Below are 26118 nucleotides of genomic sequence, written 5' to 3' on the forward strand. Positions count from 1 at the left end.
GGCTTTAAACAGAAACATTTATTTCAAATGTGCCCCTGTCATATCAAAGAACCTACTGTTGTTCTATATATATATGCTCTTTCAGCTTGTGTGGTAATAAATTTTTTTAAAATACATTTGTGATGTTAAGGTGTTAACTGAAATCAAAACCGCCTCTTCCTTCTTTCATCGGATTTTTTCGAGTAGCGATTATCGATTATCAAAGACATTGGGATACAAAACATATCTACGAACACTGCCAGGCACATGAATTACCTCTGTGTGAAATTTTATAAAAATCGGTTCAGCTGTTTTTGAGTCTATAGGAAACACACACACACACCCACAATTAAGCTAATGGCTGACACACAGCCGACAGTTCTTATGTCAAATGGTGAACTCATTAAACACATTAAAACAATGATTTTTTTTTTTTATCACAGACAGAAATAAAAGAATAAAAGACTATTGTAAACAATTTAATATATTTTTATTCTTTGCTTTTATTTTCATATTGAAATAATTTTCGAAAGTTTCTGCTTCTCTGACAACATCTTTTAAAGACAAACATTGTTCTTTTTTGCAGTTTTCTCCAAAGTATTTTGGAATGATTCAAAAAACGTATTTATCCCCCTTAATTCAACATTTGTCATCAGATTGTTTGTTAAATGTCTTCAAGTTTGAATATGTGTGAAAGTCACGCATATACATTGCTCTGGACATCTATCTTTACACATTTTGGTTTTTGTTCTTGTGTTTGAAGAAAATTGTATTTCTGAAAACATTTCATCTTTTATATCTATCATTTTCCTTTCTCTATAGTTTAGTTTCTACAGAAGTAATAACTTTCTCATATACCAACAGAATGTTGTCTGTGTGTATATTTATTTTTATTTATTTTTTTTCTGCTATTTGTGTGAGTGTTGCAGCATCTGGTGGAAAAATGTGCGTTGTAAACTTCGGAGAACAGAGGGATCCCTGCTAAGGGGAGAGTGACCATATCTATTGCAAGGAGAAGATAATGATGATAGGATCAGAAGCAAAAAAAAGAGAAAAAAAATGATAATGAATCTTTCATGACTGATGACATCACACAACAAAATGATCAGCTACACACAATGGAAATAATACACCAATGATGATCCTTCTGATTAGATCCTTCCTTGCTTTCAAGTCATAGTCCATTTGAAAAAAAGAAAATCATGCCGAAAATAATTAGCTGTTCAACCAGCGACTATGTTCAGGAGAAACTCTTGGTTGGAGCTGAAAATAAAAAAGAAAAAAAAAAATTTAATATTCGGTATTTGGTTAATTACTTTTAAAAATAAATAAAAACAAAAAAAAAACAAGTAATATAGTAATCAGAAAGAATAGTTGGATTATTTGAAATAGCAGAAATCTTCTAATATATGTGTGTGTGTTTGTATGTCCGCTAAAAACATATTTATATAATTATAAAACTCAGATCAGCTTGCTTGCTTGGGCATTTAAACCGTCTATCTGGTTTCTGACTTCTGGTTTTAAAAAATTTGTCTGCTTACCTATTTTATGGCCGCCCTATCTTAAGTCCAATAGTAAAAGCCACTACTGCTATTCAAAGTATACACAAAGGTCAATAATATTTTTTTGTTTTAACTTTTAACATGTGTTCCTTACAAATAAATGTAATTTAACTCCATTGAGTAAATAAAAAATAAAAAAAAAAATGATTTAAATATAAATATACAATATATAACTATAGTCATATTTATAAACATATTTACTAATTTTAGTAGCATTCCTGTGGATTCTGACGATTTATATTTTTTCAGGCCTTAAACAATATTTTCTCTTCAAGGAGGTGGGGTAGAAACTTGGTTTTAGTAGTGCTTTTAGTAGGTCTTCCTTAATTTTAATTGGTGCTTGCTCTAGTGCTATGGAGGCCTCCTAGGTTTTATTTTTTCACTCATTACTAGCGCTATGACAACAGAATATTCTTTTCATTGTCTTAACTCTCGAGTATATATCTGACATAGTTAGACACAGTTAATCAAGTGAAACCCCCATCGGTCTATATAAAAGCATATAAGATATCAATGGATACACACTCGAGACTCAAAACAATGCTGTTGTCCTACTCATCACTTAAAAAAATACAAAAATCTTTTCTCAAGACAATAAAAGACAATATAATCTCAAAATCACTTTATTTTGAACATTTTTTATTTTACCCTTTAAGAACCAATTGGTAGTTGTTGGTTGTTTTTGTTTTACGGCATATCAACCCTTTTCAGGCTATTTAATGCCGAATCCAAGGATTCGGAAGAAAAAGTTTTTAATAAAATATATTTGTTGTTTTCAAATCGGTTTCTATTCAACTCATACTTGGGACCCTAACAGGTACTATCACTCTGGGTCAGAGCGGACCTGGGAGCAATGGCAATTAAAGGGTAGCTCCACACTCCCCAAAGCCCGCAAGCTGGAGCCTCACCATCGGATATAGTTTAAGGTCATATCCAGGGCCCCAATGGGTAGACCAGTGTGTGTATATATATATAAATATAAATAAATGGTTAAATATCAGATCTTTGTCCTATTTTTTCAATATGGTGAGCTAACTTTCTCACATTTTTGGTGAGAGTAGATAAATTTGTCAAATGTATTCATTCGAGCAAAAGAGAAAAAAAAATCCTAAAATCAACCACCAGAAATGTGTGCAAATAGTGTGGTGGCTTTCTTTTTGTTCAACAAGAATGCATTTTTGGAGAACGAGTTCCACTAAAAAAAAACAAAGCTAATGAACAAAACAATGAAACACGCCATGTCATTTTTATTATTTTTTTTTTTTTTTTTTGGCCTGTATAGCTGTAAGAAGTTAGTAATATGACCCCCCACTCCACCCCTGTTCGAAACATCTGGAGGCCCCTGATTTATATGATTGAGATATGAACTAAACACGTTTCAAATAAAATACAACTCGTCTGTATAAATCAACAGTTAATATTTATCCTCTATTTACTAGTAAAAAAGAATTATTTAGTCTAAAACATCTTACTTGGAGGCACATGTTAATCCAAGAAGTCTATTTGTAATTTGTTCAAGGGATATAACTCTACCTTCTAAATAATTTCAAAGTAAGAGATTAAATCAAGGGGAAAGAGTTATTTCCCTTTGAATCTTTGATTTATTTCATGCCCACATTTACTTTCTTTCTTTCATTGGTTGGATTTTATGACATGTCTACCATTGTCGGGGTTATTTTATGCCGAAATCGTGCATTTCTTGTAGATGATCGATTTATAGATTAATTTGAAGATATTTTGGTTCCATACATCAAAAGAGGGTGGGCCAAAATAAGGGTCCTATTTTTAAAAATTCATAAATTCATGTAAGTTTTAAGAAGTGTTTTTCGGCCAAAATTTGTTTTGCTTATTTCACAAAAATCTTGGAAGGGTCAGTCTACGCACATAAAGTTTGGTGAGTTTAACTTTTATTTTGTGGAAGTTATTCAAATTTAAAGATAGGACCCTTATTTTGGCCCACCCTGTATATATATATATATATATATATATATATATATATATATATATATATATATATATATATATATATATATATATATATATATACTTATTTGAGGATATTTACACAGGAGAGGATACAGTGGCCCAGCATCTGTTCAGATTCATCTTCAGTTGCTGCATCTTTGGTGTATTTATTAAATCTGTTCCAAGATTCAGGAATCCTGATTGAAAAAGCGATGTTCTTCCTGTTCAACTGAGATTATTTTGTCTTTATTCAGAATGTGTTTTGTTTTTCTTAGGATTCTAAATGTGAATTAACGTTTGTTGGTCTCCTAACAAAGGAGGGATTGGACCCGATAATTAACTCTTGTTCATCTGTTTGCACTTTTCTCAGTAACCACACCTCGGATTTTTTTTTTAATTTTGCACAAACAATATTCATGGTGAACGATAACTCTGGTTGCCTCCCTAGGGGGCATTATAAGTGTAAAATTGCCTCCAAATAGTTCATCCACTCATTTGTTTGCACTTTCTTCAATAACCACACCTAAAATTTTTTGAAATTTTCCACAAAAATTAGTCATAGTAAAAGTTAATTTTTTTTTCATGGAGGGGGACCTTGAATGCTTGAGTTGTTTATTTAACACTACTTTTCTATTGTTCAGGGGTCAGATGTTTTCTCTTGTGTTCTCATGGTTCAGTAGACCAACTGCCTCCAAATGCTAAACTGTTCAATCTTATCTAATCACTTGCTAACAAATTTTACTTGGCCAGTCAAGCTTCCTGTGATTCTGCCACAGTTTATCGGGGAGGATGAATACTTTGCATGATCATAAACAACGTAATTGATTCGTTTTTAGAACAACTTCTATACTGGGTAAATGTAGTGTTTTCAGGAAGCCCTCTAACATCACATGTTGAGTTGGGTCAGATTACACATTGCAGATGTATCCGATCATGGATCTCTCATTGTAGTGTAGTCAAGGCGAAAGAGCACTAGCTGAGAACTCAGCATCCACTGCCATAGAAGATGATGCTCCTGACAACTGCTACACAATTTAACCCAGATGCAGAGACAGAGACAACTTGTGATGTTATCAGATGCAACAACTCACAAAAGACTTTTCCGATCCAGACAAGGCATGAAGCCACTTGAAAAGGTATAAAGACTGAAAGATGATTAACAGAAGTGACTTTTGACCTTTGTTTTTTTCTATAAGTAGGAATAAAACAATCTGTAGAAAGAGAGTTCCTCAATCCTGCAACTGTCACCATTAGCATAGGAGGATATATTACAAGATATCTGAACAGTGAACTGATGATTATTAAACATCTGAATTGAACAAGCTGAAGCAGAAATAAATTATACAATTATCATGTTTACTTTCATGGCGGACGATAACTTACCCCAAGTAAATTCCTGGCGACGTATCCTTCTTGATCTTGATGACGGGCCCACCACCATTCCTTTTCATTGTCGTCTCCTTTCCTTAAAATTGTTAATTGGTTTCCCATTTTAAAACTAATCTCATCACTATTCTCTGCTTCATAATCAAAAATAGTGTAGACAATTCCATTGTTGATAATTCCGAGCTTCTCTTGAACACCTGGAGAAAAACACAAAAACACAACATGCTTGGATTATATTGGAGCAATAAAAAAAAAAAAAATAAGCAGAGAGCAAAACTAGGATCAATTCTTAGGGAGAATAAAATTTTCAGATCATCCTGTGTGCTAGATTTTTCTGTGATGTGTGCTGTTGTAGTGAACTAATTCCATAATCTTTGCAGATTTCCTGAATACTAGTTCAGCATATAAACAATTGACGTTTTGTTGTGTAAATGACATGTAGTAGTCGTTTGTTGTCCATTTTTCATTGTTCTACTGTAGATTAATTGCCACAATTGTAAATAAGACAAAACGATTTGGGGTCTAATGATCCCTTTTTGATTTGTTTCATTTTAATATGCATGTACATATACATATGTATGGAATCTTAGGGAGATATCAATCATACCAGTTATTAAAGGTGCCACAGAGCTTATGAAGAAGAACCTGAAGTCCTACCTAACTAATATTCCTGGTGAACCAAGTGCAAAAGAGATCCAGACAATTACACTTAAGGGAATAGTGAAGATACTAAAGTGAGCTCTCTGTTAAGTTTTGAGACATTGTGTTGAACAAAGATGACGACGTAGTTCAGATCAGTAACCAAAATGGCGGCCAAGAATTAAATGTGGTCCGTGACATAGTAAACGGCAAACTGATTGAATCCAAAATTCGACAATTTTTATAATTTTGAAACGTTTTCATTGGTCGTTTAGCCTAGCCGTTGGATATTAAAATGATTGGCAAATCCATTCGTCTCATACCCCCATTAGGAGTCAAAAACATTTTACAGTTTCAATAAAAAGTAAGGTAATGTTGGCAGCTGGTTTGGCTGCCCCATACCCAACGTTACAATCTTCAAAAGGAAGAAAATTAAACAAAAAAGAAAAACAAGTGTATTGCATGTCTACCGTAGTAGTGAACTAAATCCTCAATCTTTGCAGATTTCCTGAATACTGGTTCTAACATATAAAAAATTGACGTTTTGTTGTGTAAATGACATGTAGTAGTTGTTTGTTGTCTATTTTTCATTGTTCTACTGTAGCAGCAGTTGTAAATAAGACAAAACCATTTGGAGTTTAATGATCCTTTTTGTTCTTTTCATTTCCATATACATATGCATGTATATGTATATTGCATGTATACTAGAGAGAACTTGAATGCCTACTCGACAATATCCTCAAGTGTCTAAAGTGTCTCTGTACAGGAGTTTGTCAGCACGAATTGATATAAGGATACTTTTTCCTACGATTAAACCCATACTGAATATTCAAAATTACATAATATTCACATCCAAAACAAGATCTCTTTGTTATGGCTCACACACACTGACTTTTACGAGGTATGGTACACCTCCAAGTGATGGTACTTGAAGTAGCAGCAAGAAGCTGGATACTCCACGAGATTAGATGAGTTCTTATTCTGGAATCCAGTAAGACCAAGAGACCACAAGAAAGATATACTATAATACATTTAAATGGTCAATTGAGGAGAGGACAATCAGGTTCTCAACTTCTTTAATGGAATATTCAAATATCTATACATCTCATATAGAGATCAAGTGTCAGCCTCAGGAAGATGGCTCCTTGATTTCCGAGAACTTCAATTGTAGAGATATTGATGATTATTCGATTATACATGTATATTGATTATATATTGAAAGAGAAGTGTTCAGTGGACACGTGTTGAAGTTATGGTTTGTAGCCATTTGTCTCCTAAAAGTTGTTTGGGAACATGATGAGAATTAGCAGCGAACCGGATGTTAACGTATCCACCATGAGAGACAAAATGAAAAATAGTCTTTTGGCTCCACACATCGCTTCCACTGGGGAAGAAAAAAATAAGATAACCACAAAATAGTTATCGACCAATGGCAGAGCTCCACACCTAAAATAAACACCTCAAATATCACAGTCACTGGGAGCCGGTTTGCCACTATAAAACGAAGGATTTTAGGGAACCACAGGAGAGAGGATGAAAAAGAAGACAAAGGCACTGGGCTGCTAGCTGCTGATGAAATGAGTCACCCGCTTTCCAGTTACAAGCCAGGACATGCATCACCGACAGCAGAATGACCGGCCTACCCCTACCACATCAATCATCCAAAAGATAAGTTACGTTTACGAACATTCATTCCTTGTCAATTCATACATACCTACAAACGTTTTACAAACATTCATTCCTTGTCAATTCATACATATCTACAAACATTTTACGAACCTTCATTCCTTGTTAATTCATACAAACCTACAAACGTTTTACGAACATTCATTCCTTGTTAAATCGTACATACCTGCAAACATTCTACGAACATTTCACCGTAATACAAACTGTCAAATATCTCCATCGGACAATCCATTCTTCGATCACATTCCATCCTACGAACACTTTGCCTCTTCTAATACAAGTTGTTAGTAGCAAATAAAATCGGTTCTCAACCTTCAATATTTGTCTAATATTCTCAACCTTCTAATATTTGAATCTACATACTTCCAGCGTTGTTCATTTCATGTATTCTTTATTGTGACCTCTATGGTGCTCTTCCTACCCCTAATCCTTATATAAAACTAGAGGCCATAAAGTTATTAGTAGAAGCATGCATCACAAAAGATTAGAGACAGCGATGTAGGATGAGCATGTTTCTGTGTATACCGTATGTGGAGATAGTCATGTTGGCTTGTTTATGTTCTTTCATAGTCGAACCCCAAGTTCGTAAGATAGAAGTTGGGGAAACAAGTCTGTTCTACATGGAGTTGTTATCCATCTAAAATCTAAGAAGAGAGAAAGAGTGTTGCCGGTTTAACATTTTATAAACTTGGTCACATGACAGAGCTGGTTTCTGATTGGACAAGCTAGGAAGGAAGTATATTTAAAAATCTCCAGTCAGGAGAATTTGCTCCTGCTTATGTTTGTTGCAAATCCGTCTGCTACAGTAAGTTTCGGGTTTTACAGTATGTTATTCAGCCATTTTATTTTGCAATCGAGTAAGCATGCACTGGGCTGCATGTTTCAGTTGTGCATGAAAATGGCAGACATTGCAGGTGATAGATGTCCGGCTAAGAGAAAAACTGATGGGTACCGAGAATAGAAAATATAAATTAAATCAAGTGGTTGTCGTTGGCTTTTACGGCATATCAACCATGATTGGGTCATTTTATTCTGCAACAGTACATGTTTTTCATATATGTTTTCTTTGCTAATTAATCTGAAGAGATTGTGACATACAGTATCTGGTCATTCCAAATAGTCACCCATTTAATACTGACCAGGCTAAATGTTGCTTAGTATTTGAGCATGTAGAAAGACATTGATTGTTATTATTCAAATGTTAAGCATTGTAATAGTTTGTTTTACTTACTGTATAAATATTCAGAGCATCCATCGTATCCATCTTCGTCTTCTTCACATTTCTCTGCAGCCGTCTCATGGTCACTTATGGTCGTTGCAAAGATGCAAGCGCCATGGTTGACCAATAACTGCACCATTGGAAGGTTGTTACAGGATGCAGCACAATGCAAGGGTGTCCTGTAGATGAAGAAACGTGTTAATTATCGATTGAAGTTCACGCGAGATGAAAGAGAAAAAAAGAAATGAGAATTTGATTATTTTTATTTCATGACGATGGAAACAACGATGAGCCTCTATCTTTGAAATATCTTCCCGTATCTCCCTCTTGCTTGTTCGTCTCCATGATAAAATGTCTACTCGCCATTTCTAGTAAGTACAGGGGGGAACGATAAAAGTGTCGCCCTAAAGAAACACCACTACAGCTTTATTTTAAAACTTTTATTGAAAAAAAAATCAAGGTAACTTGATTGTGTAGGAGAGTTGAAATCTATTCAATGTAGCCACCTCCAGCCTCAATCATCACTTCAATAAGGGTCCGGAACCGGGAGTATGCCTTTTCCACAAGCGTCGGCAGGAGCTTGGTGAATACTCACCAGCTGGGGGGGGGGAGGTCATGTTGGTGATGTTCTCGATGTATGACCAAAAGAAGTAGTCCACCAGGTTCAGGTCGGGGGAGATGTTGGTGGTGGTGGGGGGTTAGTGGGAGAAGGATACAAAGTTGTAGAACTCCTTCTGAAGCTAAGGCTGGGTCATTTTGAACTTGTGGGTGAGCACTGAGTCCTGCTGCCACATCCAGGGTCTGCCAGCAGCCACCTGATTGCACCATAGGCTAACCATTCTTCAGCATCTCCAGCTACACTTTGGTGTTTCAAGCCGACTTCAAAGATGTGAGGTGGCATGGTGTGGCTGTCACTTGAAACCACACCAAAGGTCATAATCATGGACAGAAACTTTGTTTTCATCACTGAGCATGTCTCTGTTATTCATGGCAATCCAGTGATGCATTTTGAGAGTGCTGGCAATGGTCCCGTTGTCATAACTTGAATCGGTAAAGAACATGAGTTGTACAGTGGTGCCTCTCAGATATCATTCATTGAGCATTGTGTTACTTTCAGACATAACAGAAGGCTCCTATCGCTCTTGGGATTTGTACACAACTGGCCAACGATGGTCTGCAACAAAAAAAGAAAAAGAAAACCAGTTTTCATCAAACGGAAATGGAATCATGTTGTCTTTTCTAGGAAGACAATTTTATCGTTCCACCCAGTAATAAGTCTGCAGAAAGGATTAACTTGGAACTAAAGGTTTAGTTATGGGCAAAAAATAAAAAAAATAGCGGCCACACTAATTATATACTGACAGGTCTCGCAATGTAATGTAAAATCTCATCCTTCATATGCAAATAAGATGGGACGAATTTAATTTGGATAAAAATGTTTTCAGAGAAGAGGGTTTTTTTTTTTTTTTTTTTAGAGTTGTGAGTTTGGACTGCAGTGTGTATACATATAGTACTGAGGCATATGTAATTTTAACCACAAAAATCAGTCTTGGAATTACATCAATGCTAATCAAAGTTTGTTTTTGTCATTCACAAATTTATATACATGCCATTTTTATGGCTGTTTCTTACTTATCATGAGACATGCTAATATTACTGAACTTTTCAAAAATTGTAAATCGTAGCTCAAAAATGATATTTTTTTTCTCATTTTTTTTTTTTTTTACTAGTAGTAGGTACACCCAACGTTGTCTAAGATTGAATAGAGCGCATATTTGCCGTTTAGTTATACAAATAGCCTTGAAGCCTATTATCACAAAAAGGGACACGTTGGGTTGACACTGGTTATAGCGTTTAATATAAACCACATTCAACAAAAAAAAAAAAAAGAAATAATGAAAGATAGTCTTAAAATGGTTAAATGTATTTTATTTTATAATTTAAAATTTTTATTATATAATTTAAAATTTTTATTATATAATTTAAAATTTTAAATATTGAACAATAACAATAATATGTTGTTTAACAAATAAAAAAGAAAATATTGTAAGATGAAGTTTAAAACTTCACCTTCCATTTTTTTTTTTTTGTTAATTTAAATTAAATTTTAATTATAGGATTACATTTTCAATAATCACGTAAATATAAACAAACGTTTAAGTGTTATATACCAGTGCCGACCCAACATGTCCCTTTTTGTGATAATAGCTTGCGAGGCTATTTGTACAACTAAACGGCAAATGTACCGAATAAAGATCAGCAAATCAATTTATTTATTGCGGACTATTATCCTCATCTTTATAGTTGTTGTTTCATAATAGGATAAAAACTCTGAATCTAACTGCATTCGCAGCAAAGGCTTACTTGGCGAAAAACGTGGTGAGACAACAACAACTATGGATGGCAGTAATTGCTGAGGATGCAGTTAGGAGATTCAAAGTTACTATCTCGTTGCGGTTATCATCTGATGAAGGCCAGAGGAATAGTTGGCCGAAACGTCATGAAACAACAACTAAGAAAGATGAGAATAATAGTCCGCAATAAATAAATTGATTTGTTGATCCACATCTCAACAATGACTTCCAATTAAATAATATATAGATCAACAAATATTCTAGACTTTCAATACTTTGTCATCAAAATCAGTGAAATCACTCCTTTTTTTTTAAATCAAATCGATTGCCCACTTTACTCAGAGATCCACCATGGTGCACCAAGAGGAAGCTTCACATGCTGCCCCACAGTGACAGTCCACAATAAATTGCACTGTAGAGAACTGACTGTTGACTTTATAAAATTATTTTTTATATAATGGCTTCACTTAAAATGAAAAAGTTATCATGGTTCAATTCTGCTCAAACTGGAACATTCATTTTGAATGCACTCCTATGTCACCAAAGAACTTACTGTTGATTTTATATGTTGAGCCTTTTGGCTTGTGTGGTAACAAAACTTCTCAAATGCACTTGTGACGTTAGGCTGTATAAGACTTAACTTTGGTCAAATTTTTATGATCAATTTTTGATACTTGTCAGGGGTATTCCATTACAAAGTCTATGTAAGAACACTCCCAGACACAAAATGCATTTGTGTGAAATTAAAATCAGCCCAGCCGTTTTAGAGTCTATACGAAATAAACTCTTTCACACACACACACACACAAAGTGCCATTTATATATAAGTAGAAATACTAACAAATAATTACTTATGAAGTTCAAAGGCAGCTCAAGCTAATGAGATTTTCAATATTATGAGAGGATTAGAGACGATGGTGAAATTGGCAAATTTTGATATTTATAGTATTGGACTCGAAAACGACAATGTTGTAATCAACAAGAACGCAACTCTATGATATTGTGTTCAGCAGATGAGAATTCCTTGGAAAGAAACTGTTCATGGAAATTCTGTTTGGTTTGCAAAAAACTAATACATATATATATATATAAAAAACAGAAATACAAAGGGAGAAAATAGATTTCTTTCCAGAGTTATTCCCCTTATCATATGAGATGGCTTTCAGAAAGAAAGAAGTTATGTTTTTGACTAAATTTTTTATTGAAATGAGATAGTCCGGCTCAGGCAGAACGCACTCTTAGGCACTACCTCCTCCTTTTACAGTAAGTGTTGGTTGATTGCCTGACACCCTTATCTGGCGATGTTGACGAGTTCGTTTATGGCTATTTATGTACTTAACCAGAGTGTCTCTTGGTAGGATCAGGTTTTCACCTTGAGTCATATCCTTTGTATGGAACCATAAAAAAAAAGCCCCTGGAACAATTCAAATAATTAATAACATAACCTAAATTTTTAATTAGATCAATAAATAAATTAAAAAAAAAAATAGTCAATGATGCTCATCAAAAATTGATAAAATGTTTCCATTCTGAATAAGCATTCTACTTGTTTTTTGTTTTGTTTTTTAATTTTACGTACTTCAAATAAGTTGAGTATGTTGTCTTTTTTGTTAATCATTAATTACTTACCAGCCATCACTGTCTGGAGCATTGACATCACAGCCAAATTCAACCAAGAATTTGACAATATCATAATGTCCGGCACAAATGGCATTATGAAGGGCTGTAATTCCTTCATCATTTGAAGCACTCACATTAGCCACCTAAAAAGAGAGACAAATTAGATTATAAAGTGTGTCATGAACAGTTGTTCTTGGCACAAAAAAAAAAACTTTAAATAGATACTAGTTTACAGGCAATACAATCATCATTTATACAACAGCTATGCACTGTACTTGTGACCTTGTGGTCTAATTCATTGAAAATTCAACAAATTTTATACAATCAAAATAAGTGAATTGCTTGTAAAATTAACAGCATCTATTTTAAGTACATTTTAATATAATAAAAATGTATACAGCATAATAGTATGAAGTCTTGACTGTCATTTGGGCAATCGGGTTTCGATCCTGGCTAAAGGTAGTTGCCTGTCTAGCTGCACTGATGAGCTGTGATACAGCGAAACAGTACTGTATGTGGACGACTATAATGCTCCCTATCTTGGGTTGAGCATATTGGGAAGTGATATACAAATTACCATTAAAATATTAAGTGACACTCTTTGTGTAAACAAATCGAGCAGAGGCATTAGGATGATGTCAAAACATTAATTCACTATCGACACAGCAGCAGCTGAAGAGCGTAATGGTAAGAAACCATGACTGTCATTTGGGTGGTCAGGTTTCGATCCTGGCTTGAGGTAGTTGCATGTCTAGCCGCACTGATGAGCTGTAATACAGTGAAACAGTTCTGTATGTGGATGATATATATATATATATATATATATATATATATATATATATATATATAAATACACACACAGTGGGGATAATAAGTATTCGATACATGGTAAATTTTATTTTTCATTTTAATAAACACTTCTAAAACGGAATTAAAAACAAAATTTTAACTGTATATATATATATATATATATATATATATATATATATACTAGCAAAAGTACCCGTCGTTGATTGGGTTCAAAAACAGCCTACAGAAAATGGATTCTGATTTATGAAAGTATGATAGGTTTTGAAAAGGAAGGGTTGTAAAGAGATAGCTTCGAATTTGGGGGTATCAAAACCAAAGCAAAATATGATGAAAGTAAAAATAAAATAGATAAACCCCATAATTTATTATACCATACCTGTTCACACTGAAACAATTATCACAATATTCTGTGGATCTATATTAAAAAACCTTGTTAAACTTTGTGATATATTTCCATTCTATGGAGGTCAGGTGCGAATGAACACCCCATAATTTTATTATACCATATTTCTTCAAACTGAAACATAATTATCAAAGTATATTTACGCAGATAGATATGAAAAGTCTTTATTAAAGTTTGTGCCTATTTCCATTCTATGGAGGCCATGCGCGAACGCAGACCCCACAATTTTATTATACCATCCCTATTTAAGTTAAAACATACTTATCAAAGTATTCTTATGTACATCTATATCAAAAACACTTGTAAACGTTTTTTTTTTTTTTTTAATTTCTAAATTTTTTTATTTCCATACTTTGTGGACCAGGTGCGTAGGTAGATCCCACAATTTTAATGAATCGTCATTATGCCAGATCAAACATACCCATTCCTGTGTCTTGATACATCTTCTATCATTATATGTGAATAGTTTTCTATAATAGTCAACCATATGACCTGACACACACAGACGTTCAGCTTATATATATATATATATATATATATATATATACACACACACACACACAGTGGAGATAAGTATTTGATACATGCTGGTAAATTTTATTTTTCATTTTAATAAACACTTATAAACGGAATTCAAAACAAAATTTTAACATATATATATATAATGTACATACATACATATACACACAGCGTGCCCACAAAGTCTGGCTACATAATGTAGCCAGACTTTGTGGACACCATATATATATATATATATATATATATATATATATATATATATATATATATATATATATATATATATATACAGAGAGAGAGCGAGAAGTAGTATAAGGGTTAGCTAAACATTCACCAGCACATTGTGCTCTCTTGTTCAGACTTCAGACCATTCTTTCTTTCTCTCTATACATACACATATATATTACAATGCAAAGCACTTTGTATCTAAACAAAATAAAGAACTTTAAGAGTGACAGTCAATGATTATATAAAATCATTATCAATATCATTTATGAACAAGTTCTTGATGAGCTGTTCCCCTTAAGTAATCAAATTTACCAAATGTACACTAACGATTACGAGGACATCATCTTTTTAACCACTGTACACTCTTTAACTCTTATCCTCAAGTGGCCTCTTGACCTTGGTAAGTGGTGATTCCTTTGTATAAAAAATAAAAAAAATTCCATAGTCAGCAGTTTACCTGCTGACCTATCAACTAAATAATTATGAATTTGATTCTTAGCTTGGAATAGGTGTCAGTCTAGCCACTGAAGAACTGTGATACATCAAAACAGTCAGTTTGTTGATGAATTGAAGATTAATAAGTTAGACGCTCCCTTTATTTTCTTTTTCTTTTCTTTTTCCTCCTTTCTCCTCCTCTCTTAAAGTTAAATCCTCCTACCACTTCCTTATTTTTAGAAGATAGAATTTAAATCTTGCGATTTAATAATATAACTTTATAACATTTTCACTTGTGCTGACAAATATAATCTTGATAACAAACATTGCATCTGATTTTTAAAGACTATTTTTGCTTTGGTTTGATAAGCAGTTCTTTTATTTAATTATTTTTATTTTCATTTAATTATTTCCATTTCAATTTAATTTTATTTGCTTGTCTACGGATATCTTTTGGTTTTTATTGATCGAAAACTTGAACTGAATTTTGAAACTGATATATGGAAAAAAAATTACCGGATTGATATAATCAAAGATTAGCCGGATATCCAATCAAATTAAAGAAAAACCGTGGAAATATGTATATATTGGATTGTTACCAGCTTCCTTGGATTTATTACAATACGCGTCGGATCTTTTTACCTGCCGAATTACAAGAACTTCCATTACAGGATTTAGCATGCACTTTCGATTTGAAGTTCAATATTCTTTTTTGCTGCATCAATATCCAATTTCCCTTATTCTATGTAGCTAAAATGATTGAAAAACTTTGATACATTTAATTTAATTTTCTATGTTTATTACCTTTAGCAAATTAGGTGCAAACCGTTTATAATATTTGCTAATATTTTTCTTCCGGAAACTCACGGGTTAAGGAAATATATTTTACTGTACTCTTTATATATTCTTTGTCTTGCATACAATAACATATCTATATTTGAAATTTAACTCTTTCAAATCACAAATTTTAAATACCTAAATTATGAGATTATATATATATATATATATATATATATATAGTACTGTATGTGGAAGACTATATATATATAGGCATCCACATACAGTACTGTTTCGCTGTTTCACAGCTCATCAGTACGACTAAACAGGCAACTACCTCAAGCCAGGATTGAAACCCAACAGTCTGAACGGCAGTCAAGGCTCCTAACCATTACGCTATTGGCGGTTGCTGAACGAGTAGTGAATTTAACAATGTTTTGACATCGTCCGAAATACCTCCGCTCGATTTATTTACACAAAGAGCGTCGCTTATATGCTAATGGTAATTCGTGTATCACTTCTCAATATGCTCAACTCAAGGTGAGGAGCATTATATATATATATATATATATATATATATATATATATATATATATATATATATATATATATATATGAGAGAGAGACACATTATAATGTTTATAGATTTACATTATTTTAACAGTGGTCAATACACGAGTTATGAAAATATTTTGGCAATTAAACTACAGAGACGTCTGGATTTCATTCCCACCAAGAATCATTAGGAGATATATATATATATATATATATATATATATATATATATTACACATACACAAGTAGATTACCTATCCCAGAACCACATAAACAATAGATACAGTACTAGTTTGAAATTTTAAGATATTTTCTTTTTTTTAGGGAGCATAGTATGGTTTTGATGGAAATATTCTGATTGGTAAAATTTACAAAAAAAAAAAAAAAAATGGCAAGTCCTGATTGGTCAAATTTACAAAATCCAGTTTTGGTGCAAATAATGTTTTTGTTCTTTTTTCCAACAAACCATAGTTTTTAGAATTTTAAATACATGATGTGTTTATGAAATGTAAAGAGTGTTGAGTCATTTTCATATTAATTTAAGTCTGTACCAATTTGATGTTTCTGAATTTTAGAGACAAGAATGTGTGACCATATGTTGTGGCCTGAGGAGTTGTGGTCATTCTGTGTGACCAGACACTAAACAGTCAGAGTTCTATCTTGGGAGCCATGACGGTTCCGCGAGTTCTGACCAGTTACTCAGTCAATAATTCTGCACCCACATTGTGAATTTTTAGATCAGTAAAACTGAATAATATTGCTGCATCTTTTAAAATTGCTTGTTAGAAAATGTGTTGTTGTGGTTCCAGTATGATTTTGTGACCTTCAAGGAATCATTAAAATATTAAACGAACAAGAGATTTTTTCTTAGAGAAAAAAAAAACACACACACGTGTGTGTGTGTATATATATATATATTACACACACACACACACACACACGCCTGAAGAGGAAGAAAAGAAAAACTGAAAATTAACTTTAAAACAGGTCAAGGTCTACACATGCCAATTACTGTTCTAGCTGGAGATGGGCCATCCTACCGGATACCAGATAATCCATAACTTATTTTCCCTTTTACAAATAGCCACTTAACAAATAAGACAGTGCAGATCCTTCAAATCTCTTAACTATTCAGTTCTATTGTTACAGATGTTAAATTTCAATTTTCTTTTTTGTTCTAGCTGGGGATGGGACATCCTACAAGATGCCAGAAATTCATCCGCTATCTCGTACATTCCAATCAAGAGATCTTCTTTTTGAGATTCTAATCCTCCTTTTAAGCACACTTGTTTGTATCTCTCTTACAGTCGGTTCATCAAGTAAGTTTACTGTCTACTGGGAAATCTTGAACTGTGAAGAAATATATTGAAAGCAAAAACAACCTCACTTACCTCGTGAGCAGTCTTCATGACCAAACCAAGTTCACCCTCAAGGGAAGCATCAAGTAACAACGCCAATGGATCAAACGTGACTCTTCGTGAATGGTTCTTGGAGCCCAAATGCTTTAATAAGGATTTGCCTGGTAATTTAGTTGTCGGAGATCTCTTAGGTCCTTCTCCGACAAACCCCAAATTAGAATACCTTCCATCCTTATTATAAGGATCAATAGAAGGCACTCCATTAGGATTGTATTCAGAATTCTCATAGTATTGGTGCGGTCTACTGTTTTGCCGTTGTCGGTTTCCATTAAGCAAAGAGTAGCTACTAGCATCAGCAGGATGCTGCGAAACATGCGAAATTGAACTAGTAGACACTGACCGCGACTGATCACCGGAGAGTCTCATTAACCTTGAGAGGTCTTCTTCACTGTCCGAATGCCTTCGTCTTAAGTTCTTTGGTGTATGAACTTTAAAACTTCCTTTATCTATATCCCTGTGCTGCGGATTAACCCCTGGTGGGGTTGTCAGATGCTTTGATTTGGGTTGGAAGCCTGTCACCACCGATGGTCGTTCGGTTTCCTGCACTGTTGACCTTTCATGACCTTTTGGTAGCTGCTGCTGGTGAGTAACGTCATGAATTGAGCCGTGGTGTGAATCACCGCTAACAGGCTCAGCTGGATTGTAGATAGCAGCTATTTGTCGGTGGTAAACATCCCGGGTATCGCTGCCCAGTCGACTCATGTATGGATTCTCAACATTTCCTGATGTGTAACGCGATTTTGATAACGTGGGATTTGTCGGATGCGATTGTGTCACACCTCCAGATGTGGTATGTTTTTCGGTACCAGCTGTACTGCTTTTAGTACCATGATCTAACTGATCAAAACTATTTTCAATATGTTCTTTTTGTGGTAATGATATATTTGACCGATGGTCGAGTACATCAGAGGGAGGCACTTGAACTTGAGCCTTATTATAGGCATTAAGAAAAGGTCCAACACTGCCAGTCTTCACAAGTTTTTGACCAGATTTTTGTCCTATGCTATCAGGTGGTTGGGAAGTTATACTTTTGACCGTAGCTGTTGGTCCGTTTTCAGATGTTAGCTTCATATTAATGCTAGATACAGATACATAGCTACCACTACCATTCGAAGCATGGGAAGTTGATATTTTTACCGGATGCATAGATGGACTGGCTGGATGCTGCTGTTGTTGCTGATGAGGTAACATGACACTATTAGAATTTTCACTTGTAGCTGGTGAACTCTGGCCACTACCATCCTGACGAACCTCTTCAGGCATCGCAGGTGAGGGATAAGTATTAGGTCCCCGTCCAGACAGCATAGACGTACTGTAGGTACTGCCAAAAGGCTTCGGCACAAAGTTGGCAATTCCCATAGCAGACCGATTCTGTGTTGAGGACGGAAACTTAAATACCGCCTCACCATTTGAAGGTGGCGGTTCCTGGTTGGCCTGTTTCGATTTAAATGTTGCTTGTGAAGGATCCATGGCAGAATTAAAACCAGAATACTTATCAACAGAAACAACCAGAGGAATTTTATAGTCCGTATCAATTTCAGATTTACCCTGTGGTAGGGAATTTATTTTGTCCTGCTCATGGACACTGCTTCCATTGGGAGGAATTTTAGCATTTCCTGGCAACGATTGGTACTTAGGACTGTCCTTTGTAAAACTTTGGTCTGAATAGGTTTCATCGATAGAGGAGGTTTGACGGGGAGCATGATGATAAGGCTCAACGGCAGCAATGTTACTACCTTGGCGGACATGATTCAGTTTGTTGGCTCTGTTTTGTTCATTTTGCTTGCTGTTCTGGATTTGCTGAGCTAAACGCTTCTTGAGACGTTGCTGCAACTCTGCAATACGCTTGTCCATCAAATTCGCTTCATTCCTCCGTTTTAATAAAATGTCACGTTGATGCGTCATTTTGACGTTTTGTTGTTCATTTAACTTGTTACGGAGCTAGAGAGAAAGAGAAAAAAAAAATTAGCATTTGATAACATTTTTAAAAAATCTTATTAAAACGTTTGTATTTATTTCTGTGTGTGCAATACACAGGGTGGAATGAGAAAAGTGTTGCTTTAAAGGAAACAACACTACAGCTTTATTTAAAATTTTTATTGAAAAAAAAAAATCAATTCAGGTAACTTGATTAGTAAACTCACATCTATTGAGTGTAGAAGCCTTCAGCCACAATTAACACCTCAATATGGGCTCAGAATTGGGAGCATACCTTTTCCACAAGTGCTGGTGGGAGCTCGGCAAATACTCGGTGGATGACGGCGATCAGGCTGGCTTTGGTGTTGTGGGGAGGTCATGTTGGTGATGTTCTCAATGTATGACCAAACAAAGTAGTCTAGCGGGTTCAGGTTGGGAGTGGAGGGGGAGCGCAGTTAGAGAATGGTACAATTTTTTTGAGCTGTGCCCTCAAGTGTTGAACTATCTGGATTTGCATTTTGAGGGTGCTGGCAATGGTCCTGTTGTCATAACTTGGATCGGTAGAGAGCATAAGTTTACAGTAGTGCATCTCTGATCTCGCTTGTTAAGCATTGTGTCACATTCAGACATGATAGAAGGCTCCTAACAGGTTCAGGTTGGGAGAGGAGGGGGAGCGCAGTTAGAAAATGGTACAAAGCTGTAGCACTCCTTCTGAAGCCAAGCTGGGTTTCTTTGGACTAGTGGGTCAGCACAGAGTCTTGCTGCCACAGCCAGGGTCTGCCAGCAGCCACCTGATTGCAACAGAGGATCACCACACTCTTCAGCACATTATTGTTGACTTTTAAGCCAACTTCGAAGATGTAAGGAGGTATGATGTGACTTACTTGAAACCACGCCAAAGACCATAATCCTGGCTAGAAATTTTGTTGAGCTGTGTCCTCAAGCGTTGAACTATCCTGATTTGCATTTTGAGGGTGCTGGTAATGGTCCTGTTGTCATAACTTGGATCGGTAGAGAGCATAAGTGCATCTCTGATCTCGCTTGTTAAATATTGTGTCACATTCAGACATGATAGAAGGCTCCTATCGTTCTTGGGATTTGTACACAACTGGCCAACTAGTAGATGGTTTGCAACAAACAGAAATGGAATCAAGTTTTTTCTAGGGCAACAATTTTATCATTCCACCCTGTATGTACTAGAGATGGGATGATTCCAATTCTTTATAAATTACTAAATATTTAAGTTATTTTTTTTCACAATTACAGTAAAAACATGTTAAATGTACAAAGTTATTTTTGCAAACATAAAAATACACTTGTGAGGGATAATCCATCAATTTTAGTTTTACTGGTAATTCAACATCAATAGATATTTATTATTACTACCAGTAGAAGAATATTTTGCTTTAAAAAAATAAAAAATAAAAAAAAGGCAATTGAAAGTGTTTTTGGCATCAGAAAATGGGTGGAAAGTTTTTCAATTCCAATATGAATTTCCCCAACAGTTCCAAATTTTCCAATTCCAGATTAACCATCCCAACATATATGTGAGAGAGAAATTGATTATGAAAATAAAAATTGAATTATATCCATTAATCGATCAAAAATTCAAACAAGGAATTATAAGAAAAAAAAAAAATAATAATATATATATATATATATATACATACACTTATAATTATAAAATATATTCATAAGATTAAAAAAAATCATTGGCACAATTAATTTAGCTTAATGGAAATACTTTAACACATTCAGAACATATATATCGGTAGTTTACAATCTTAAACCAAAAAAATACATTTACATTTCTTTTTTTATAATATTTTATTTTGTCTTACACATGTTTCGGTGAATAGTATACAGAAACCAAACAATTTATCAGAGACAATATTTTCCTTGGAAATAAGCAAACATATATCTTTAAAGATAGTAAGTTAAAAGGGGTGAACACACAAGTATTTACTCATTTTCAAAAAGTTGAAAACGAGTAAATACCTGTCTACTCCTATTAACTTGCTATCTTTAAGATAAACATTTACAGCTCTAGTATTGCACTTTTGCGCTATCTAAACAAGAATTTTATTTGTATGTATGTTATATATATTTAAATAAGGGGGTAGTCACCAACAATGAGTATTTTTTAACATTATTTTATTATTCCGTGTCTTGGTTTCTCATTGAGAATTATGGTTAGATCATTGTAATAATGTTTTTAAATCATTAAAATCGTTTTTAACGCGTTTCAGGCGTTCTGTGAAGCGTCCTCTTCAGAAATTATTTTCAAAATGTGTTGGAGATGTAAAAATAGTATTTTCGTAGTTCATTTGAAATAATGTTTCCAAGAGGTGGAAACGTGTAAGTGTCTACTATTCATTGGAATGTTCAATTTTTATTACTGTTTTATTGGGCTGTGGTCACTCCTGTGTTGTGTTTCTCTCACTCTCTCTTTCTGCTTGTGTTTTTTCTTTTCCTTTAGGGTAGGATGTGCGTGTGTGTTTTCTTTTATTGGTTTGAAGAATGTGTGTACTGTTTTATAGTATTATGAAGTTATTTGCTTCCCTAGGAAGGTGACTGTGTATATATATAGTTTAGTGGTTATATTTAAATTCTGAAAAAAAAAAACCCAAAAAACATATAGACACATATTTGAATTAAGAATTTATTGTTTGACAAAAGGAATATATAGAAGGGGTTATGTTGATTTCCTTAATCCATGGATTTTCAATAAAGGCTCATATCATCAGAGGAAATGAAATGCGGTTAGCAAAATGTTCAGTTATGAATAGACACTTATTTTGCTTTTCAGCAGAAATATTGAAAATAGTTTTTTAAGTGGTGAATGATAATTATATGGAAATAATTATAGGAAAAGGTAATTTGATACAACCTGGGTAGTCCATTATCGGAAGGAGTACAATGTCCTCCAGGTTATAAATCCAAGTAGGAAGAATATTGGTCCAGGGGAGAAGGCAGTGGTCCCATATAACAAAATTGTTGATTTTCCAAAAAGGTATACGGGGCAATAAGGAGCAACCACACTTTTTTGTTATATGGATTAAGAAAATCAACATAGCCCTTTCTATATATTCCTTTTGTCAAACAATAAATTCTTAATTCGAATATATATGTCTATATGTTGTTTTTTCAGAATTTAAATATAACCACTAAACTTATATATTGCTCTATGCTTAAATATTGAGCTTCTCCTTTTTGGCTAGGATCACCCTGAAAGTATTGCAAATTAGATGATTTTTTTTTCTTAAAAAAAAAAACAAAAAAAAATTAATAAACAAACAAACAGATCCGGATACCATTGTTATAAAGCAATAACAGTACTAAATCATCATTTAAGTGCCTGTGTTACATGGCATACTAAATATAAGGTAAGAACTCAGGGGTGCTGTATTCGCCTTGTTTTGCACATTTTTTTATAACAATAGTATTTTTTAAAATAGTATTTTTATAACAATAGTATTTTTTATAGTAATAGTAATTTTTTCAAACAATAGTATTTTAAATAATATTTTTATAACAATAGTATTTTTTTAAGAATAGTATTTTTTTAACAATAGTATTTTTTAAACTATAGTAGTTTTTATAACTATAGTAGTTTTTATAACTATAGTAGTTTTTATAACTATAGTATTCTTTATAACAATAGTATTCTTTATAACAATAGTATTCTTTATAACAATAGTATTCTTTATAACAATAGTATTCTTTATAACAATAGTATTTTTTTAAAACAATAGTATTTTTTTAATAATAATATTTATTTTAGAACAATAGTATTTTTTATATATAAAGCAATAACAGTACTAAATCATTATTTAAGTGAGTTAAGACAATGCCTGCATTACGTGGCATACTAAATGTAAGGTAAGAACTGTATTCGCCTTGTTTTGCACATTTTTTTATAATATTTTTTTAAAATATAGTATTTTTTAAAATATAGTATTTTTATAACAATAGTATTTTTTTAAACAATAGTATTTTTTTAATAATAGTATTTTTTAAACAATAGTATTTTTTAAATAATAGTATTTTTTAAACAATAGTATTTTTTAAACAATAGTATTTTTTAAACAATAGTATTTTTTTTTTATAAAAAATGTTTTTAAGAATAGTTTTTGAATATTAATTTTTCTTTTTGTTTGATCAGCGCTCTGCATCTTCCAGCAGTTTACAGCAGCTGCCCGGCTCTGCAGAGGTAACATTCACGGAAATGCGAGTCAGTAAATGAGAAAGTAGCTTTACAGGCTCTAATATCAACTTCTAGGCTAGTTTGAAATTAAAGACTGAAAGAGTTGCTGCCAATATATGCTTTATAATAAAACAATGTACAATGTCACTCTAGGCATATGGTGATATAATAGCAAGTGCCACTTCGTACTTAATTCTGCAAAATATTGTTTTTTTTATGATCAAAGTATGTCTTCACGCAAAATATGAGACAGTTAGCAGGGACGTGCATGGGGGTGGGGAGTGCTACGGTTGCCTAAGCACCTGCCCCTTTTACTTCTTTTAAAAGTGCCCTTTTTAGAAAAAGGGATCATATAGGCCTTTGCCCAACCAACATTTTTTTCACTTGAGCATATGCTCTGAAAAACTTCTGTGTATATCACTGACAGCTGATAAAACAATTATATACAGGGTGGAACGATAAAATTGTTGCCCTAGAAAAGACAACAGGATTCCATTTCTGTTTGATAAAACCCGGTTTTCTTTTTTTTTTGCTGAAGACTATCTACTCATTGGCCAGTTTTGTACAAATCCCAAGAGCGAGAGGAATCTTCTATCATGTTTGAAAATGACACATGTTTAACGAGAGAGATTGGAGATGTGCCACTTTACAACTCATGCTCTCTACTGATCCAAGATATAAGAAGACCAGTGCCAGCACCCTCAAAATATATCATTGGATTCCCACAAATATCAGGGGCATGCTCCGGGTTACAAAAACAAAGTTTCCAGTCACAGTTATGGTCTTCGGTGTGGTTTCAAGTGACGACCACATCATGCCACTTCACATCTTTGAAATCGACTTGAAAGTCAACATCAAAGTTTGGTCATATGTTGAGAACAACACCAACATGACATCCCACAACATCAAAGCCAGTCTGATCACAGAGTATTTTCTCAACTCCTGCTGGCACTTATGGAAAAGGCATGCTCCCTGTTCCGGACCTGTATCGAGGCTGAGGCTGAAGGCGGCTACATTGAATAGATGTCAGTTCTACTACCTAACCAAGTTACCAGAATTGATTTTTTCAATAAAAGCTAAAAATAAACTGTAATGTTGTTTTCTTTAGGGCAACAAATTTATTGTTCCACTCTGTACAACAAAAAACAATATCTTCTGTTGTTTGCTTACTTCATAATGAGTTTCTCCTACTGATTTGGTAAAAAAAATTATTCTATCTACCTTTCAGAATTGGTTACGAAAACAATTTTACAATTACAAAGCTTATTCAATGCATTGCATATCATCTAATGCACATTTAAAAGGAAGAAAAAGAAATAACCCGAAGATCTATAGTTAAATTATTTTTCATTTTTTTTTTTTTTTTTGTGGTTGGGACTCATTGTTTGAAAAATACTTACAGCAAGTTTCTTCTTTAATTTTTCTAATTCAAGAGCGGCCATCACGTTGGGGTTGTCTGAATTGACCTTGGCATTTGCATTCAATCTAACTACTCGAAAATGTTCAAGTTGTTGGGTCAAATGGTCAACTTTGGCCACGGCAATGTTCAATTCCTTCTCCTTCTCACTGAACAAGACCTTGATAGAGTCCAGCTCTGCACCTGAAATAGAAATTTATGCAAATAAGTAAAAACAAAATCTAAAACTGATTATATATATATATATATATATATATATATATATATATATATATATATATATATATACATACATACACACACGTTTTATTTTTTATTACCGCTTTATCTGTCCAATTACATATATTTTGGTTGCCGGACCATATTTACAATCCAGTAGCCTCGTCAGACCTTACAGAAACGGCTATTATTAGTCAGACCTTACAGAACCGGTTATTATTATTTGGAAGAAGGATTTTAAAATAAATACGAGAGAAAAAAAAAAAGGAAAAAAAGGGAAGAGAAAATAATAACCATTTCTGTAAGGTCTGACGAGGCTGCTGGATCGTAAATATGGTCCAGCAACCGAAACATATGTAACTGAACAGATAAAACGGTAATAAAAAAAACCCTGCATATTTGCTCTGCAATAGTATTGAACACTCTCTTCAGGTTTTACTAATTACCATTTTTGCCATATATATATATATTTCCTGTCAGTCAACTATCAACTAGATGCAAACTACTACTACCTGTCTGCATTCTCAGATTACACTCTAAAACATTGGCTAACTCCACCACCTCTTGCAGCCTCCAACGCCTTCTGTAGTTTCTAGCCTCATGCAGCTATCAGGTTCCAGAGCCCATTGACATCCGGCTACTCATTCCAAAGCCCACTGACGTTTCCAACAACTGATCCTGCACATACGATCTCTATTACCTAAATTACTTTTATTTTCTCTTTATTAAACGAATACCAAGGTCTCCTTCACACCACCTTTCACCCTTAATGTAACAATTGCCAGCATAAGTGCCAATTTGAA

At 33.7% G+C, this 26118-nt stretch overlaps 1 protein-coding gene across 5 annotated transcripts in view; it reads right to left on the reverse strand.

Annotated features, from left to right (window-relative positions):
* Positions 1-447: 447 nt before the first annotated feature.
* LOC145293270 (apoptosis-stimulating of p53 protein 2-like) overlaps positions 448-26118 on the reverse strand; it is a 403954-nt gene continuing 378283 nt past the window's right edge. For all 5 annotated transcript variants that reach the window (XM_080139866.1, XM_080139868.1, XM_080139867.1 and 2 more), the window contains 6 exons: positions 25080-25279; positions 17529-19496; positions 12420-12553; positions 8449-8615; positions 4890-5089; positions 448-1242 (listed from right to left, as the gene is read on the reverse strand). In XM_080139866.1, coding sequence (XP_079995992.1) covers positions 1195-1242; positions 4890-5089; positions 8449-8615; positions 12420-12553; positions 17529-19496; positions 25080-25279 — 2717 coding nt within the window. In that variant the 3' untranslated portion in view covers positions 448-1194. The remainder of the gene's footprint in view (positions 1243-4889; positions 5090-8448; positions 8616-12419; positions 12554-17528; positions 19497-25079; positions 25280-26118) is intronic.

Source organism: Euprymna scolopes, chromosome 14 (assembly GCF_053919585.1).
Source record: "Euprymna scolopes isolate OS-2025 chromosome 14, ASM5391958v1, whole genome shotgun sequence".
Classification (NCBI taxonomy): Eukaryota; Metazoa; Mollusca; class Cephalopoda; order Sepiida; family Sepiolidae; genus Euprymna; species Euprymna scolopes.